Here is a 16,143-nt window from a genome sequence, read left to right on the forward strand (position 1 = left end):
CTCACAGTGTAGCTAAGGATGGCTAGGCTCAGACTCATGATGACCCTCCTGCCTCATGTTCCTAAGATCTTACATTATAGATAGGTGCCGTCCCACTCCCAGCTAAGACTCATTTTTTTAATATTTACTTATTATTTATGTATACAATATTCTGTCTGTGTGTATGCCTGTAGGTCAGAAGAGGGCACCAGACCCCATTACAGATGGTTGTGAACAACCATGTGGTTGCTGGGAATTGAACTCAGGACCTTTGGAAGAGCAGGCAATGCTCTTAACCTCTGAGCCATCTCTCCAGCCCCCCATTTGTTATTTTTAATCTGAGACAGGGTTCTATGGAGTTGTCAGGCTAGTCTGAAAATTTCTATCCTTTCATCTTAAGCTACCTGGAAAGACGGGATTGCAGGCCTGTGCCAAGCAATCTGCTTGTTTTCATGTTATAGGAAACTGTAGGCACTCAGCACTGCTAACAATTAAAGACTCCTTCAGTAGGTTCACTCACTCTCCAGGATGACTTCCTCTCTCTCTAAGTACATTGGGGTTGCTCACATGAGCATAGATAACTTAGCAGTGGCTACACCACTGAAGACCACCCCCACCCCTACCCCCAGCAACTGTTGACTGTCAATAGCGGCTTTGGAAGGGGTGGTGCTTCGTCAGGGCTCTTACTAGCACCTGTTTATGGCCTGTAACTCCTCAGGAGTCTCTCCTCCATCTAGGATGGAGTGCTGCGAAGCCCCATCTTATGCAGGTCTTAGTTCAATGGTCACGTCACACCTAGATCAGACTTCCTAACAGTCCTCTCTGCCTCTGCTCTCACCGTCTTTCCATGCCCACTTCCACAATGTACTCGGAGCCATGGAAGAGGTAAAATGCACAACCCATTTAGGGTGAGCACTCCACAGTCACGTTTTCTCAGCACATCAATCAGTTATAAATCTCAGCACTCATCACCACCCACTACAACACATACACATAAACCTCACCCCCACCAGTGGTGGCGCACACCTTTAATCCCAGCACTTGGGAGGCAGAGGCAGGCGGACCTCTGAGATCAAGGCCAGCCTGGTCTACGGGTTCCAGGAGAGAGAAACCCTGTCTTGAAAACCAAAACCAAAATCTCACCACCACCACTACCAACAACAGCAAACCTTTGACCAAATCTGAGAACAGCACAGAGCTATGAGCATTAACATAAATAACCTGAAGGAAGATCTTTGGTGGGCACAATCTGTCCGTTTAGCAAAACAACAGTAGTAGCAGTTTCCCCATCAGGGTCTATGACCTCCCCAGCCACAGGCTTTTGAACAAGCTTACAGTACTAGACACGAATTCTCTCCTGTAGAGTGGGACTCAAATACAAACTGAAATACATCAACCCCATAACAGTCATGCCACTATCACAAGAGGGTATACTTTGCCAGGCAAGTTAGTGGTTTAGCTTGGGTCCATATCTGGTTAAGACATGATTTTTTTTTCTCAAGCAGCCTGCACAGCAACTCAAGGCATTATGAAAGTAAGCCAGCAGAGAGAAAGCTTCCGGCTCAGTCTCACTTTGGTTTCTCTGTTCTGCAAACAAAGTATATGGTGTCTTCAACAGGATTTTACCATCTAGTTCTGATGGTAAACAAGAGCAGTGGCAACAGGATTAGAAACATTACAAACAACATGTATGGATATGCATCAAGTGTGTACCTGTGCTCTAAAAGGCCAGAAGGGGGGCGTCAGACGACCTGGAACTAGAGTTACAGAAAGTTGAGCTGTCCTGTGCACGCTGAATCGAACCCAGGTCTTCTGGAAGAATATCCAGTGCCTTAACCACAGAGCCATCTCGCCAGCCCTAGAAGTTGTTCTCTCAAAAAACTGGTGGAAACCTGACAGTGGTGGTGCACGTCTTCAATCCCAGCACTCAGGAGGTGGAGGCAGATCTCTGAGTTCAAGGCCAACCTGGTCTACAAATCTAGTTCCTAGACAGCGAGAGATAGAGAAACCCTGTCTCAAAAAACCAAAACCAAACAAACAAACCTAGGGAAAGTGGTAGATTTCCAATTTCCCCTCTGCTGTATTTAAATTCGTTAAATAAAAAACAAAAGAAAACAAACAAAGAAACCATGCAGGGTGGAACTCACCTAAAATATCAGCATTTGAGAGGTAGAGGCAGAAAGCTCAGAAATTCAAGATCATCCTTGGCCAGACAGTAAGTTTGGGGCCAGCCTAAGATACTAGAGACCCTCTCTTGGGAAAATGAATAGGTCAAGTCTTTATTGAGTTCAGAGTAGCCCTTAATGCACTTAGTCCTATTGCTGTGCATGTGAACCAGCTAGGGATCTTAGGAAGTTGAAGATCTGGAAGAGGAGAGATTCTGCATTTCAACAGTCTTGCAGAGATTAAAATTATTGCCCACAGATCATACTTTGAGTAGATTTGTAGTTTCCTGAAGAGTTGCTGGTATAGATAGGTCACAGGTAGAATTATGTCTGTAATACACAAGGCCCTGGGCTCAAGTCCCAGCACTGGGGTTGGGGGAGAAAAAAAATTCCTATATCCTCTCCTTTCTTTCATGTGTGTGCGTACGCCTATTTGCATATGTGAGGACATTCATGTGCAGGGTGCACATGCATATAGAGGCCCAAGACTGATTCCCTCAATAGCTCTTCCACCTCACTCAATGAGGCATGGCCTCTCAATCAAAGCCAGAGTTCTCCCACATTGCTAGCTAGTCTTGCCAGCTAGCTAGTCTGGGGATCCCAACTCAACCTTCTAAAGCTGGAATTATAGATAACCCACTCAGCACTGACATGGGCCCTCGGGATCCAAAGTCCTGTCCTTACACTGCAAGACAAGCACCTTAGCCACAGAGTCACCTCTCTAGCCCAGTACTTGTTTTTAATTTCACAGATACATTGTGAAATTTAGTAAATGTTAAAATGGATTTGGAAAAAAAGATGCATGTCTTTGATTTGTTTTTTTATGGCTATATAAGCAATTCTACCCTTGGGCTGGGCATGGTGACACACATCTTTAATCCCAGCACTCTGGAGGCAGAGGCAGGTGGATCTCTGGAGACCGAGGCCAGCCTGGTCTACAGAGCGAGTTATAAGGCAGCCAGAGCTACACAGAGAAACCCTATCAAAGAAAGAAAGAAAGAAGAAAGGAAGAAGGAAGGAGAAAAAGAAATGAAATTACTACCCTTAACTTCTCAAGTTTCAGGATCACTACCCTGAACAGTAAAGTTTAAATGACTCACAAATGCCCATTACACATTTCCAGTCTTATCTCAGAATACTCTAGCACATGCACAGCTTAACACCAACCAAACCTCACAATTCCTTATATGACATCAAACTTTACTTTTTCAAGTCTTTCCCTAACTTTCTATCTCAACCCCAGAAAACAGACTTTTAGTTTGATAATACAGCAAACTCAATAGAAGCCAGTCGACAGTTTAAAGATCAACTCCCTTGCCTCATCAACTGATCTTTAGTTTGGGTACTTAAAAGGCTGAGCACTTCACTAGACCATGGGAGTAAAGTTCAACAAACAGCCTACTGACTGAATCAGTACAGAAAGTAGGGATTCTTCTTTATGTTAACGTCTTAATGCTTCGTGTTTTTAATTCACTTTTAGAGAAATAATTAGCCCAGCCTTTTAAAATATACAATTTGGTGGTTGTTAGGGTGCTCAGAACTGTGAAGCCATCATCACTAACTTCAGAAGACTGTATCACTTCGGCACCACCTCCTTCCAGTCCCCAGCCCCCGCAGTCCACCAGTTGCTGTGGCATGACACATAAATGGAGTCACACAATATGAAACCCAGCCCTTGTGACTCGCTTTACTCACCATCCATGATCTAGTCAAGGTTCATCCATGTTGAAACAAAACTTTCTGGATATTATGTTCTAAAACATATGCCACGTTTGTTAATCCAGCCATCAGCTGATAACTATATAAATTACTTCCAATTTTTAGCCATTACGACTAATGATGTTTATGAAGATATACTAAAAATTTTTTATGTGGACATGTTTTCCATTTCTTTTTTGTCGTTGTTATTGTTCTTTGTTTGAGACAGAGTCTCACCATGTACCTCTGACTGTCCTGGAACTATGTAGACCAGGCTAGCCTGCTTTTGCCTCCGGAGTGCTAGGAATAAAGGCGTGAGCCACCAATTGTTTTCCATTTCTTGAGTATGCTTAACAAGTGGATCTGCTGGATCATAAGCTAATTCTCTGCCACAAATTTTAGGAATGACCCAGTTATTATCCAAAGCACTGTAGTATTCTGCAATCCCATCGTTAACGTGTGAGAATTTTATAATTCATTTTCAGCAACTAAAGGTGCTATGAAGGCCAAAAGATGTGTGCCACCATCTAATGATAGCTCCGTACATGGAGAAAACAGGAATACATTTTTGGCATGTATACAGATAATTAAATGTTACAGGTCCAACTAGATGAAGCAAGTTAATTTCTCAGAGCCTTCATTCAAAAATAGGGAGGCATCTGTCCTTCAGTCCTGTGATTAGACAGAACATAAAGGTACTTTGCAACATTGAATATTCGTGCTTCCTTCCCAGGCAAAGATTTGGTGATAAGGGACTAAATGATCGGCCTCCCCCACCCCACCCCACCCCGCCCCGTTCAGATCCCTTCCCCGCGGGAGGGGCTGCTGAGTAATGACTGGAGCTGCAGCTTCCCTAGCCACGCAGGATAAATTGTTACAGCCCGATCACTTTACCCTACGCTCTCGGGAGAGACATCCTGCAGCCTGCTACCAAGCTTAGGAAGTCATCGCCGAATAATTTTCTGGTTTCCTTGGTGGTAACAGGCACACTTAACGATGGCCGAAGTGAAAACGAAGGGACAAATGGAACACAAGCATGTATCCCCTCACTGTCTCCGATCTCTGTCTCCCCAGAAGAAGAACAAATCAGAAACCTGAGTTGTAGCAAACCCTAAGTAGAGAACCCCCAATGGTCCTCACCTCCGCCCAAGACTTCCCTACCGGATCCCAGGGAAACACTGCGAAGCTTACCTGGTGTCCGCCACCGGCTCTACTCGGCTCTGCCCAGGCGCCTCCCGAGGGGTAGTAGGCATCGCCACCTGCGCCTTCTCCGGGCCAGGTGGTCTCGGCCGGGGCGCCCCCGCGCCCTCGCCAGGAAACTGGAGGCTGGGGTGGCTCGGGCCGAAGCGGAGGGTACAAGGGCGGAGGGACGTGCACCGGGACGTCGCCTCCGCCGGGCCCATAGTAGCGGCCGTACGAAGGGCCGTCACTGGGGCCGTAGCCCGAGCGCCTCAGGGCCGACATGGGCTCCGCTGCCGCGAAGCGCTTCCCGCCCCCCACGGCCGGCCCATTGCGCAGGCGCCTGCGGGCGACACCGACTGGCGGGCGGGGAGAGGGGTCGGACGGCGGCAGCCAATCCCGAGCCAGTCCCGCCCCCTGCCCGCCGAGCGCCGGCCGGAGATGGACCGGAGCCCGCACTCCGGGCCTCGGAGGAGGGAAGCGAAGAGAGGCGCCGCGTTCGTCACGCGGGAGGAAACGCCTGTCCTCCGCCCTCCGTCCGCCGGACCTGGACTCCACATCACAGCTCAGGGAGGAAGAAACGCTGCCCGCGATCGCACGCCCGGAACGCCTCTTTCTGTGAACGGACACGCGGTACCGGAAGTGGGTGGAGTAACCTGAAAACGCTTCCGGCGACTAGCGGCAATTGAGTTGTTGGTGAGCGGCGGGTTCCCGTCCGCGGCCCGCCGACGGGCGACTGGACGCCCTCGTCCAGCGGTGCAGCTTTGCCTGAGTTCAAAATGAACTATATGCCCGGGACCGCCAGCCTCATCGAGGACATCGACAGTGAGTAGCTCTCCCCGGGAGAAGCCTGGCGTGGGACCCTCTCTTGAGTGGGCTCCCCGTGAGTCCCGGGCCCCGGCGGGGTGGTCTGCCTTCCCGGCCATCCCTAACCTGCCTCCTCTGGCCCTGGGCTGGTGACCCCCAAGCTGTGGAACTCCTTCCGAGGGGCGCAGCATCCGACGTCCCAACTGTGAAGTGGCCCAGGCGACGTCCCCCGCGTGCCCTGTCTTTCGCTGCAGTGTTTCCAAGTTCTCTTTGACGGTGGATGGACGAGAGTTGCTCCTAGGAGGGCCCACCAAGACCCGAAAATGTGAAGACAGCAGCAGTTGAATTTAATTGGCGCTCAGCGCAGGCTTTCTGTTGTGGAGCCACTTGCGGTCTGCTCTTTCTATGAGGGTCGTTAGTTCTTTCAGATTAAAGCTGTAGTACAGACAGGTGTCGGACGTAATAGCTGACTTTTCTAGAAAGGCTAAGTCTCTTCAAACTTAAATTTTTTCTATTGGACAGTTTTGCTTTTACTGAAAATAGGTCAGTACTGTACAAACCAAGAGGATGCAACCTCATCTTTTTTTGTTTTGTTTTGTTTTGTTTTCGAGACAGGGTTTCTCCGTAGCTTTGGAGCCTGTCCTGGAACTAGCCTCTGTAGACCAGGCTGGCCTCGAACTCACAGAGATCCGCGTGCCTCTACCTCCTGAGTGCTGGGATTAAAAGTGTGTGCTGCCACCACCTGACCACAATTTCATCTTCACTAAATCCTCTGGAATTGGAGTTATGGACTGTTGTGAGCCACAGTGTGGGTGCTGGGAACCAAACTCATCATCTACAATAGCAACAAATGCCCTTCTGAGCCTCCACTTTAAATTTTCCCCTTGAATTCTCCTCCCACCCTGAATTCTTACCTTTGTATGATTCCTTAAACCGCCTTTTTTTTTTTAAGTTGTGTTTTGCTATTATGGTGGTGGTTTGTGACAGGATTTCTCTGTGTGACAACCCTGGCTGTCCTGGAACTCCCTTTGTAGACCAGGCTGGCCTCCAACTCACAGAATCTGCCTGCCTATGCCTCCTGAGTGCTGGGATTAAAGGCATGCACCACCGCTGTCTGGCTTTTCAAATAGTAATTTTAAGCAGCATTTTAAAAAAAAGATGTGTATGTCTGTGCGCTGTGTGCTTGTCTGGTGCTGAGGAAACCAGAAGAGAACATAGCATCCTCTGACACTAGAGTTAGAGGTGGTTGTGAGCCACCTTGTGGGTGCAGGGATTCGAATCTGGGTCCTCTGAAAGAGGAGCCAAGTCTTGTTAAGTGCTGAGCCATCGCTCTAGTCTGTAAGCGGCGTTTTAAAATCATTTTAATCCTGTGACTTTTCAAAAGCAAGATAATTTATACAGCTTCAAACAAGTAAAAGCAAAAACATTAATTCCCCAGAGTCAGATATAGGGATTAATACTGAAGATCAGAGAAGCAGCGAGGCCAGCCACTACAGAGTTCTTTTACCTCTCCCAGTGCTCAGACTGCACTGAGTTCTTGTATTCCTCCCCCCCCCCCCGCCATGTCCCTTCCTATCTCCATCTCCTTCATATTGGCATTAAAGCTGTGGGCCAACATCACCTGGCTGTTTCTCTTTGAGACTGGATCAGTTTCAGGTGGCCCAAGGTGGTCTTGAACTAACAAGAGATCCATCTTGTCTCTTTCTCCCAAGTCCTAGGACTAAAGGTGTATGCCACACTGCCTGGCCTCTAGTGGCTTAGCTCGGCACTCTGATCTTCATTCAGGCAAGCTTTGTTAGAACACAAACAAAATATAACTGCACACACACATACACACACGCCACGCTATAATCTTACCTGAAGTGTAATGGTAGTCTTTTAGTGAAGCCTTTTACCTTCACCTTTGCTTACATATCTGAATTACCTAAAGCCTCTAACAACCAATCTTGCCAGATTACTAAAATTGTTTACTTCTCAAGCCTTCTATTATACTTGTTTGTGGACCCAGCCTCTCTCCATTACTGAAAATTTTTAAACATTTGCTACTCTTCAGTCCCTATCACAGCATGCACTGTTCCCTCCAAATCCTTCTGGGTTTTTTGTTTTGAGACAGGCTGCCCTGGAACTCGCCTGCCTCAGCCTCTTGAATACTCTGATTTAAGATGTGAGCCCATGCCTGGCTCAACTGTGTTTATGTCTGCCCTGATACTGTTGTGTGTCACCATCAGGCTTGTGTCCCTTTGTGTGTATCTTGACTCACTTCAGTTTAGACTCTTCTGACCATCTTTGTAGTCTGATATTTGTTGCCAAAACTTGAATTTTTCGTTCATTTGACTTTTATTTGGTTTGGTTTCTTTTTCGAGACAGTGTCTCACTCTGTGGGCCAGGCTGGCCTCTGTAGTCACTGCATTCCTTCTATCTCAGTGTCTCTAAAATTCTGAGATTATAAGACATGGGCCACCACGCCTGGCTTGAAGTTGTATTATTTTTAAAAGATTTGTTTATTTATCCTTATGTCTATTTTTTTCTGAGTTTTTTAAAGATTTATTTACTTATTGTTTCAGCATATATGTTTGTGCCTACATGAGTGATGAATTTTTTTTAAAGATTATTTATTTATTACATATACAGTATTCTGCCTGCATGTGTACCTGCACCCCAGAAGAGGACACCAGGTTTCATTACAGATGGTTGTGAGCCACCATGTGGTTGCTGGGAATTGAACTCAGGACCTCTAGAAGAAGAGTTAGTGCTCTTAACCACTGAGCCATCTCTCCAGCCCGAGTGATGAATTTTTATGCAGTGCATGTGTGCAGGATACCAAAAGATGCCCTGGAACTAGAGTTACTAGAGAGCCAAATCTCGTCTTCTGCAAGAGCAGCAGTGTCCTCAACTGATTCTTTCCAAGTTCTCTCTGCAGCATTGTTCATTGTATTCTTATTGGGTTCTTTTTTATACCCAATTTGTGTTTGTTTTTATGTACAAGTTTATGTGCATCATGTTCATGCAGTAACTGAGGTTTTAGAAATTGTGAGCTACCTGATGTGTGTGCTGGGAACTGCACCTGGGTCCTCTAGAAGATCAGTAAGTGCTCTTAACTACTGAGCCATCTCACCAGCCCTCTATTGTTTTCTTGGTTTCTCTAACACTAGTTCTTGCTGATCTTCTTATCTCTGGACATTACTGTTCTCTCAAACAGGTGGTTTGAGTTGTTTGGTCCGTTTTCTCTAAATTTGTAGACATTCTAGACATACTTGAGCATCCTAACTCCTATTTTCCGTATACCAGTCTTCAGTGTTTTCTTATTCCTTTTGAAGTTAAAGCTTGCCTCCAATACTTTTCTACTAACTTTAACTCCTGTTCTTTTTTTTATCTTTGAACCAAATGTTAATATACTACTTTTCCCCTTTATGCTTAATTTATTTGTTAGATTTCTCTAATCTTTTTATTTCCACTTTCCCTTTCTTATATCCAAAACTTATCCTTCAAGGTCCAACTGGGATACGTGTAGTTTCTTTCTTATGTCTTATTTAATTAAGATTTGCTTGCCTTTTGTTTGTTTTTGTTTTGTTTTTTGAGACAGGGTTTTTCTGTAGCTTTGGAGCCTGTCCTGGAACTAGCTCTTGTAACCCACGCTGGCCTCGAACTCACAGAGATCCACCTGCCTCTGCCTCCCGAGTGCTGGGATTAAAGGCGTACACCACCACTGCCCAGTGATTTGCTTCTTATAATACTTAATTGTAGCCTAATATGACTGTAAATTCCTTTAGAGAAGAATCATTTCTCTTCATATAGAAAGTACTTTATGCTGGGCAGTAGTGATGCACACTTCTAATCCTAACACTCAGCAAAGGCAGCCAATCTCTAAGTTTGAGGCCAGCCTAGTCTACAGAGCACATTCCAGGACAGTCAGGGCTTCACAGAGAAACCCTGTAGGTGTGGGGAGGCATTCACTGCTACATCTGACCTGGTCTACGGACTTTAATTTTGAGATAGACATAGTGAAACATGCCTTTAATCCCAGCATTTGGGAGGCAGACACAGGTGGACCTCTGTGAATTCAAGACTGGCCTGGTCTACAGAATAAGTTCCAAGATACCCAGAACTACACATAGAAACCCTATCTCAAAAACAAACAAACAAAAAGAACAAAAAAATCCTAAAGTGCTTTTTGCATAGAATTAAAGAAACGAATGGTTAAAATCTTGCATGCTTTTCTAATAGCTGACTTATTTGAATCCTTAAAGTTATCTATCTCTTCAGAGAGCGCCCCCCCGCCCATTTTCTATAGCCACTTTGGTGTGTCCTTCATCCTGCTATCATGTTGTCTTATTATTCTGTTGTATTATCACATGAGGTAGTTTTCTTGTTTTCCTGCTACAATAAATACAGACTCATAAGGTTGATGACTTTCAGACTTCAGAATAGTTTAGACCAGTGGTTCTCAACCTTCCTAATGCTGCGACCTTTTAATACAATTCCTCATGTTGTGGTGACTCACAACCATAAAGTTATTATTTTTGTTGCTACTTCATAACTGCAATTTTGCTACTATTATGAATTGTAATGTAAGTATCTGATATGTGACTCCCATGAAAAGGCTTTTCAACTCCAGAGGTTGAGACCCATAGGTAGAGAACCACTGGTTTAGATAAATAACTCAGTGATTAAGTGTGCATACGCCTCTCTCAGAGGGGGGGCCAGAGTGATGCCAGCAGCCACAAAAGTGGTTCACTGGGAACTGCCTGTAACTCCAGTGCTAATGAATCTCATGCTGCCTTCAGGTTTGTACATACATGTACACAGACACAAGCACAATACATATATTTTGTTTTAAAGCTTTTAATTGAATTTCTGTTCTAAGCCATTATCAAATCTTAATATGCCTGCATTTCCTTAGTTCTTGTTTGAGCCCTTCCAGACTGCTTAGTGTCCTCTTCTAACTACAGTACTACTCTGAGTCTTCCAGGACTGATCTCATTTAAACCCCAGGCTGCCTAGTCTTTCCTCCCATGTCTTACAATGAACTCCACCCTAAATACATTAGAAGAGCATCTGGTACAGTTTAAATGCTATTAACTGAATTTTTATTGTTACTATATGAGCTCACTGAAACTGACAGTTTTCGTTTTAAAGATCTTTTCTCCTTTCCCCAGAAAAACACTTGGTCCTACTTCGTGATGGAAGGACACTGATAGGTTTTTTAAGAAGCATTGATCAGTTTGGTATGTATTCTTACAATCTTACTCTTTAATTCTATTGAATTTTTTTTGGTATCACTTTATATTCAGATTTACTTATCTCTAACTTTTCTCATGGGTCAGAAAAATTGAACTGTTTGGGGTGAGTAAATTGTTTTCAAGTTATGATTAGGTGTTTCAGAGGCTTGTATATTTATGAGTTTGTATTCTAAAACTGATTTTCACTAGTGTTTTTATTTTCCCCATTAGAGGGAGCCAAATGACAGAAATAAAGTTAGTCTTCAAATTATTTCCTGGGTAATCCCTCCCTGTCCAGAGAAAATAGAGTAGAAGCCATTTCCTGAAACTTGCTGAGAGAAGGGGAAGAGTAACTCAATAGTTTACATATTAGGGTACCAGATTTAGGAGAGTAACTCAATAATTTAGATATTAGGATACCAGATTTAGGAGAGTAACTCAATAGTTTGCATATTAGGATACCAGATTTAGGAGCCAGTCTTCATTTTGCAATCTGCATTTTCTGAAGTAAGAGATCTATGTTTCTCAGTTCACACATTTGTAGGTCATGATCTGCTAGATCACTGGATTTGAATGTGAGGGAAAATGCAGCTAAAACACCAGAATTCAGAAGATACAAACAGCCAGCCATGTACCTATAGTCTCATACTTGTTAGGCTGAGGCAAAACAATTACCTTGGAAACAAATTAAGAACCATCTCAAGCCAAAACAATAAGATGCACACATCAATTTCTGTTTTACTTCAAGTAAGCCAAATAGTACTAATTGAAAGAAGAAAAATATCCCTACAGGTTGGTGTTCTAAATCTTAAGTTAAATTCGTCAGTGCTTCGAAGGGATAAATAATGAATATTGAGATTACCAGGTCCGATTATCTGACAATGGCGAAGAAAGAATCTTGCTGTGTCGTAATCTATAAAAGAAACATTGGATTACATGAATCATAATTACTGAACAAAAATTAAACCTCAGTGAAGTCACCACATACGTATATTCACACAACAGAGAAAAATTCTCTTTCCAAAAAAGCAGAACTTAAATCTTGGCAATTGTCTAAACTTAGGTTTTCCAGAGTTCCATTCCTTTCTATTTCTCTAGGGACCATGTTGATACTAGCAGTTAAATAATACAGAAGTAACTTATTTCTACCATCATTCATTCATTAGCCCAACATAATGGGAAATACTCTCTACTTGTTTGAACATATGGTGGCTCCTGTCTATAATCACAGCATGTATAAGAGGTTGAGGCAGGAGAATCATCTCAAATTCTGGAACAGCCTGGATTACATTGTGGTTTCTAGGCCAGGTGAGACTAGAATGAGACCCTACCTCCCCTGCCCCCCCCCCAAAATTCTCCTAAATGATTTGTTGTAATCAGTGAAATTTAAAAATAGCTAAATAATTGAATCTGTTTCTTCTCTATGTTCTTGTAGCCAACTTAGTGCTGCATCAGACCGTAGAGCGCATTCATGTGGGCAAAAAGTACGGTGATATTCCTCGAGGGATTTTTGTGGTCAGAGGAGAAAATGTGGTCCTACTCGGAGAAATAGTAAGTGAAAACTGTTGAGCTGCTGTGGGTCTGGGCACTGATGCTAGCTGGCTTCTTCCTGAGTTCAGCAAACTTCACACAAGAACCTACCAGATAGGGAAGCTGTAGTTGCCAGAGCAACACTGCAAAAGGTAACTCACATCATTCCATTGCCTTTTGGCATTTTAAAGATTTAATCTCACTAGCAGAATATTGTTGACTTTATCTGATAGAAAACAATGTTGTTGGTTCTCACTTTAGTAGCACATATACTAAGATTGGGATAATAGAGATTAGTGTGGCCCCTGTGCACCCATGACACACACATCTGTGAAGTGGTCCCTGGTTTTTCATCTGGAAAGGAAGAAACAGTTTTGCTGATTGTGGTGGTTGTGTCTATAATCCCAGCAGCTGGGAAGCTCAGGGAGGTGGAACTCTAGTCTGAAGCTAAGCTGTGCTCCATAGTGAGTTCCAGGCCAGCCTGGGCGCCAATATAATAAATACCCTCTTTCAAAAGAACAAAACAGCTGGACGGTGGTGCACACCTTCAATCCTAGCATTTGGGAGGCAGAGGCAGGTGGATCGCTGTGAGTTCGAGTTCAGCCCGGTCTACAGAGCGAGTTCTAGGACAGCCAGGTCTACACAAAGAAAAAGTGTCTCAAAAAAACCAAAAAAAGAAAAGTAAAATAACAAATACATTGATCATTCATGTAATTTTTAAATAATCTAATAACAAAAAGTTACAGACTTTAAATTATATGTTCTATTTATAAAGGTATAATTTAGAACTGGGAGTATATCACAATGGTAAAATCCTTGTCTACCTCTGAAAACAAGAAGATTTACATGTTGGAATATTTTAATTATTTAAATAATTGGTTAGGAGTTGGAGAGATGGCACATACTGTTCTCACTGAGGGCCTGAGTTTGGTTCCCAGCTCACAACTGCATATAACTCAAGCTCCAGGAGATCCCAGGATACCTCTGTTCATATGCACATATCATCCCCAACACATACATAATTATAAAAAACAAATAATTGGTTACAAGTAGTTCTTTGTGGCACGAAGCTAATTGACAACATTTGAGGAAAGTATTGTATAAATTTTTAAAGGGGGAAAACAATAGGTATAGGAAAAGTCAGAGTGAAACTCATGACCAGGGAGGAGGGACCTGAATATTTGTGCCAGGAAGACCAGATAGTGAGTGGAATGTTAAATTGCATCTGAAGTATTATTGCTTGCAATGTTTGTGTGTATACACATTAGATGATTATAATTGTATGTGTTTATATATACATGTATGTTTGAAGCATTTTTTTAGTACTTTACTTAAACTTCAAATTCTATCGTGTTTGCTAGCAAAATCAAAGTCCCTGTGAGACTTTGAAATTCAGAATAGGGCAGGGGATGTTGCTCAGAAGTAGGTGCTTTGGTAGCATGTATAACAGAGGGGGAAAGAGAGGGAGAAATAAAGACTGAAAACCAGTTTTTTAAAAAAATCCCACATTTGATATTTTCTTACTTGGTTTTTAGAGTTTCTCAGTAGTTAGCAATGTCTTAATTTAGTGTTCAGATGTTTTTTGCGTAGAACAGTTTAGTATGTAGTTATTTTTCTCTTACTATTTCAAGAAAATGAGAAAATTCGGTCAGGGATAGTTTGGTGGATAGGCCTCATGTAGGAAACAGCTTAACTCAGCCATGTAGTGAGTTTGAGGTCAGCATGAGACTGTCTCTCTCCAACATACTGGGCTTGGCTTCACTGGCGAAATGTTTGCCACACAGGCATTGAGTCTGAGTTTAGATGCCTGGCATCTACATAAAAGCCAGGCATGGTGGTACAAGGCAATAGCTCCAGCACTGGAAGGTAGAGACAGGTAGATTATGGGAGCTCAGAGGCTAGCCAGTCTAACTTGAAACCAAGAGGTTCTCTGAGAGACTATGTCTCAAAAAATAAGGATGTGATAAAGCACTCTGTGTCAGCCTATGGCCTCCACATGTACATACACACATAAACATGCATCTGTTTCCTGAACACTGCCGTGAAATGCATCAGTACCTCATTGTTTTAAAATGTTTTTGTGGTGGGGCTAGAAAGATGGCTCAGCAGTTAAGAACACTTGTTGCTCTTGCAAAGAACTGGGTTCAGTTCCCACCACCCACATAATGGCTTACAGCCATCTATAAACATTGCATTACTGAAGAAGTCTCTAATGGTATCCCATGGTGGCACCTACCTGTAACCTCAGAAGTGTGGAAATAGGCAGAAACATCACAAGTTTATGGCTACCTTGGGCAAGACATTATTCTCCCCCGCCTCCAAAAAAAAGAGAAAAAAACAAAACACGGGTGCCTGGATTCTGCTTGATTAAGAAAATTTAACTTTAGAAGGACTGTCACATCATGATCATCCCGAGTGATATCCGAAACACCGGGAAACAGAGTGCTAAGAACATTGTCTTTTTTCATTCTAGGGTTATGAGGGAAGGATTAGGTGATTATATGTAGTTTTTAGCAGATAACCTTTGACCCAGGTAACTTATGCAACTTGTGTGGTTTATAACCTCCTAGTGAGAGTCCTCTCGATACCACAGCTGATGAGCTCTGAGACCTTGGGGACTTGTGTCAGTTGTCCAGACTGAAACATCCTCAGTGTTTTTGATCAGCATACTTCCAAACCTCAGCAAAAGTCATAAAAATGGACTAGAAAGATGGCTCAATAATTGAGTGCTTACTGCTCTTCTAGCTCCTGAGAACCTGAGTTCAGTTCCCTGCATCCACAGAGTAACTCATAACTGACTATAACTTCAGCTCCAAAACTTCTGCACACACACCCAGCTAGACGTAAAAAAAAAAAGTCACACAGAGGACAAGTGGCATGTCTGTATTCCCAGCATTCACTATAGTGAGTAGAGCCCAGCCTGAGGTATGAGTTCCAGAACAGACAGCTTTTGCTGTGTAACCAAATCCGGTTTAGGAGGGGTGAGAGAGCCCAGAAATATATTGCTACTTTTTCCATGTAGGCTTTCCATGGTACAAAAACACAAATAATACTTAAACATTGTAAGAATGATAAAATCTGTGGATAAGTGAGGCTCATTTATAGTTCTGCTTTACAAAATTGGTTGCTAAATGTTTATGACAAATATTAAGTATATTATGCTGTGTTAAATGAAAATAAAATTTTGTATTTGCATTAAGGGTTTGTTTTATTTTAAGTCTTGGATACACCTAGTCTGATGATGCAGCTTAACAGGAGAGGGCTTGCCTAGCACAGGGCTCTAGGTGGTCTCCAGCACCATGGATCAAAACAGTTCCTAGGCCAGTGAGTTGACTTACTGGTTTAAAGAACCTGTGCAAGCTTGACAATCGGTTCAATTCCTAGAATCCAAGTGAGTGTGGAAGGAGAGGACCAATACCACAGAGCTGTCCTTAGACCATCACATGTGCACTGAGACATAAAGTTTAAAAACACAGTCCTCCAGCCGGGCGGTGGTGGCACACGCCTTTAATCCCAGCACTTGGGAGGCAGAGTCAGGCGGATCTCTGTGAGTTCGAGACCAGCCT

The 16,143-nt window shown here is 43.4% G+C and overlaps 2 protein-coding genes across 2 annotated transcripts in view; one reads left to right on the forward strand and one right to left on the reverse strand.

Moving 5' to 3' along the window:
- Positions 1–5,622, reverse strand: part of Bag4 (BCL2 associated athanogene 4) — a 19,649-nt gene extending 14,027 nt beyond the window's left edge. Inside the window, exon 1 of the mRNA XM_005362464.3 lies at positions 5,034–5,622. Within this exon, the coding sequence (XP_005362521.1) occupies positions 5,034–5,306 (273 nt within the window). The 5' untranslated portion in view covers positions 5,307–5,622. The remainder of the gene's footprint in view (positions 1–5,033) is intronic.
- Positions 5,623–5,663: 41 nt separating this feature from the next.
- The window catches only part of Lsm1 (LSM1 homolog, mRNA degradation associated), an 11,774-nt gene continuing 1,294 nt past the window's right edge, over positions 5,664–16,143 (forward strand). The window contains exons 1-3 of the mRNA XM_005362465.2: positions 5,664–5,846; positions 10,985–11,053; positions 12,483–12,598. Of these exons, the coding sequence (XP_005362522.1) occupies positions 5,801–5,846; positions 10,985–11,053; positions 12,483–12,598 (231 nt within the window). The 5' untranslated portion in view covers positions 5,664–5,800. The remainder of the gene's footprint in view (positions 5,847–10,984; positions 11,054–12,482; positions 12,599–16,143) is intronic.

This window comes from Microtus ochrogaster, linkage group LG7_11, assembly GCF_000317375.1.
Source record: "Microtus ochrogaster isolate Prairie Vole_2 linkage group LG7_11, MicOch1.0, whole genome shotgun sequence".
Lineage (NCBI taxonomy): Eukaryota > Metazoa > Chordata > Mammalia > Rodentia > Cricetidae > Microtus > Microtus ochrogaster.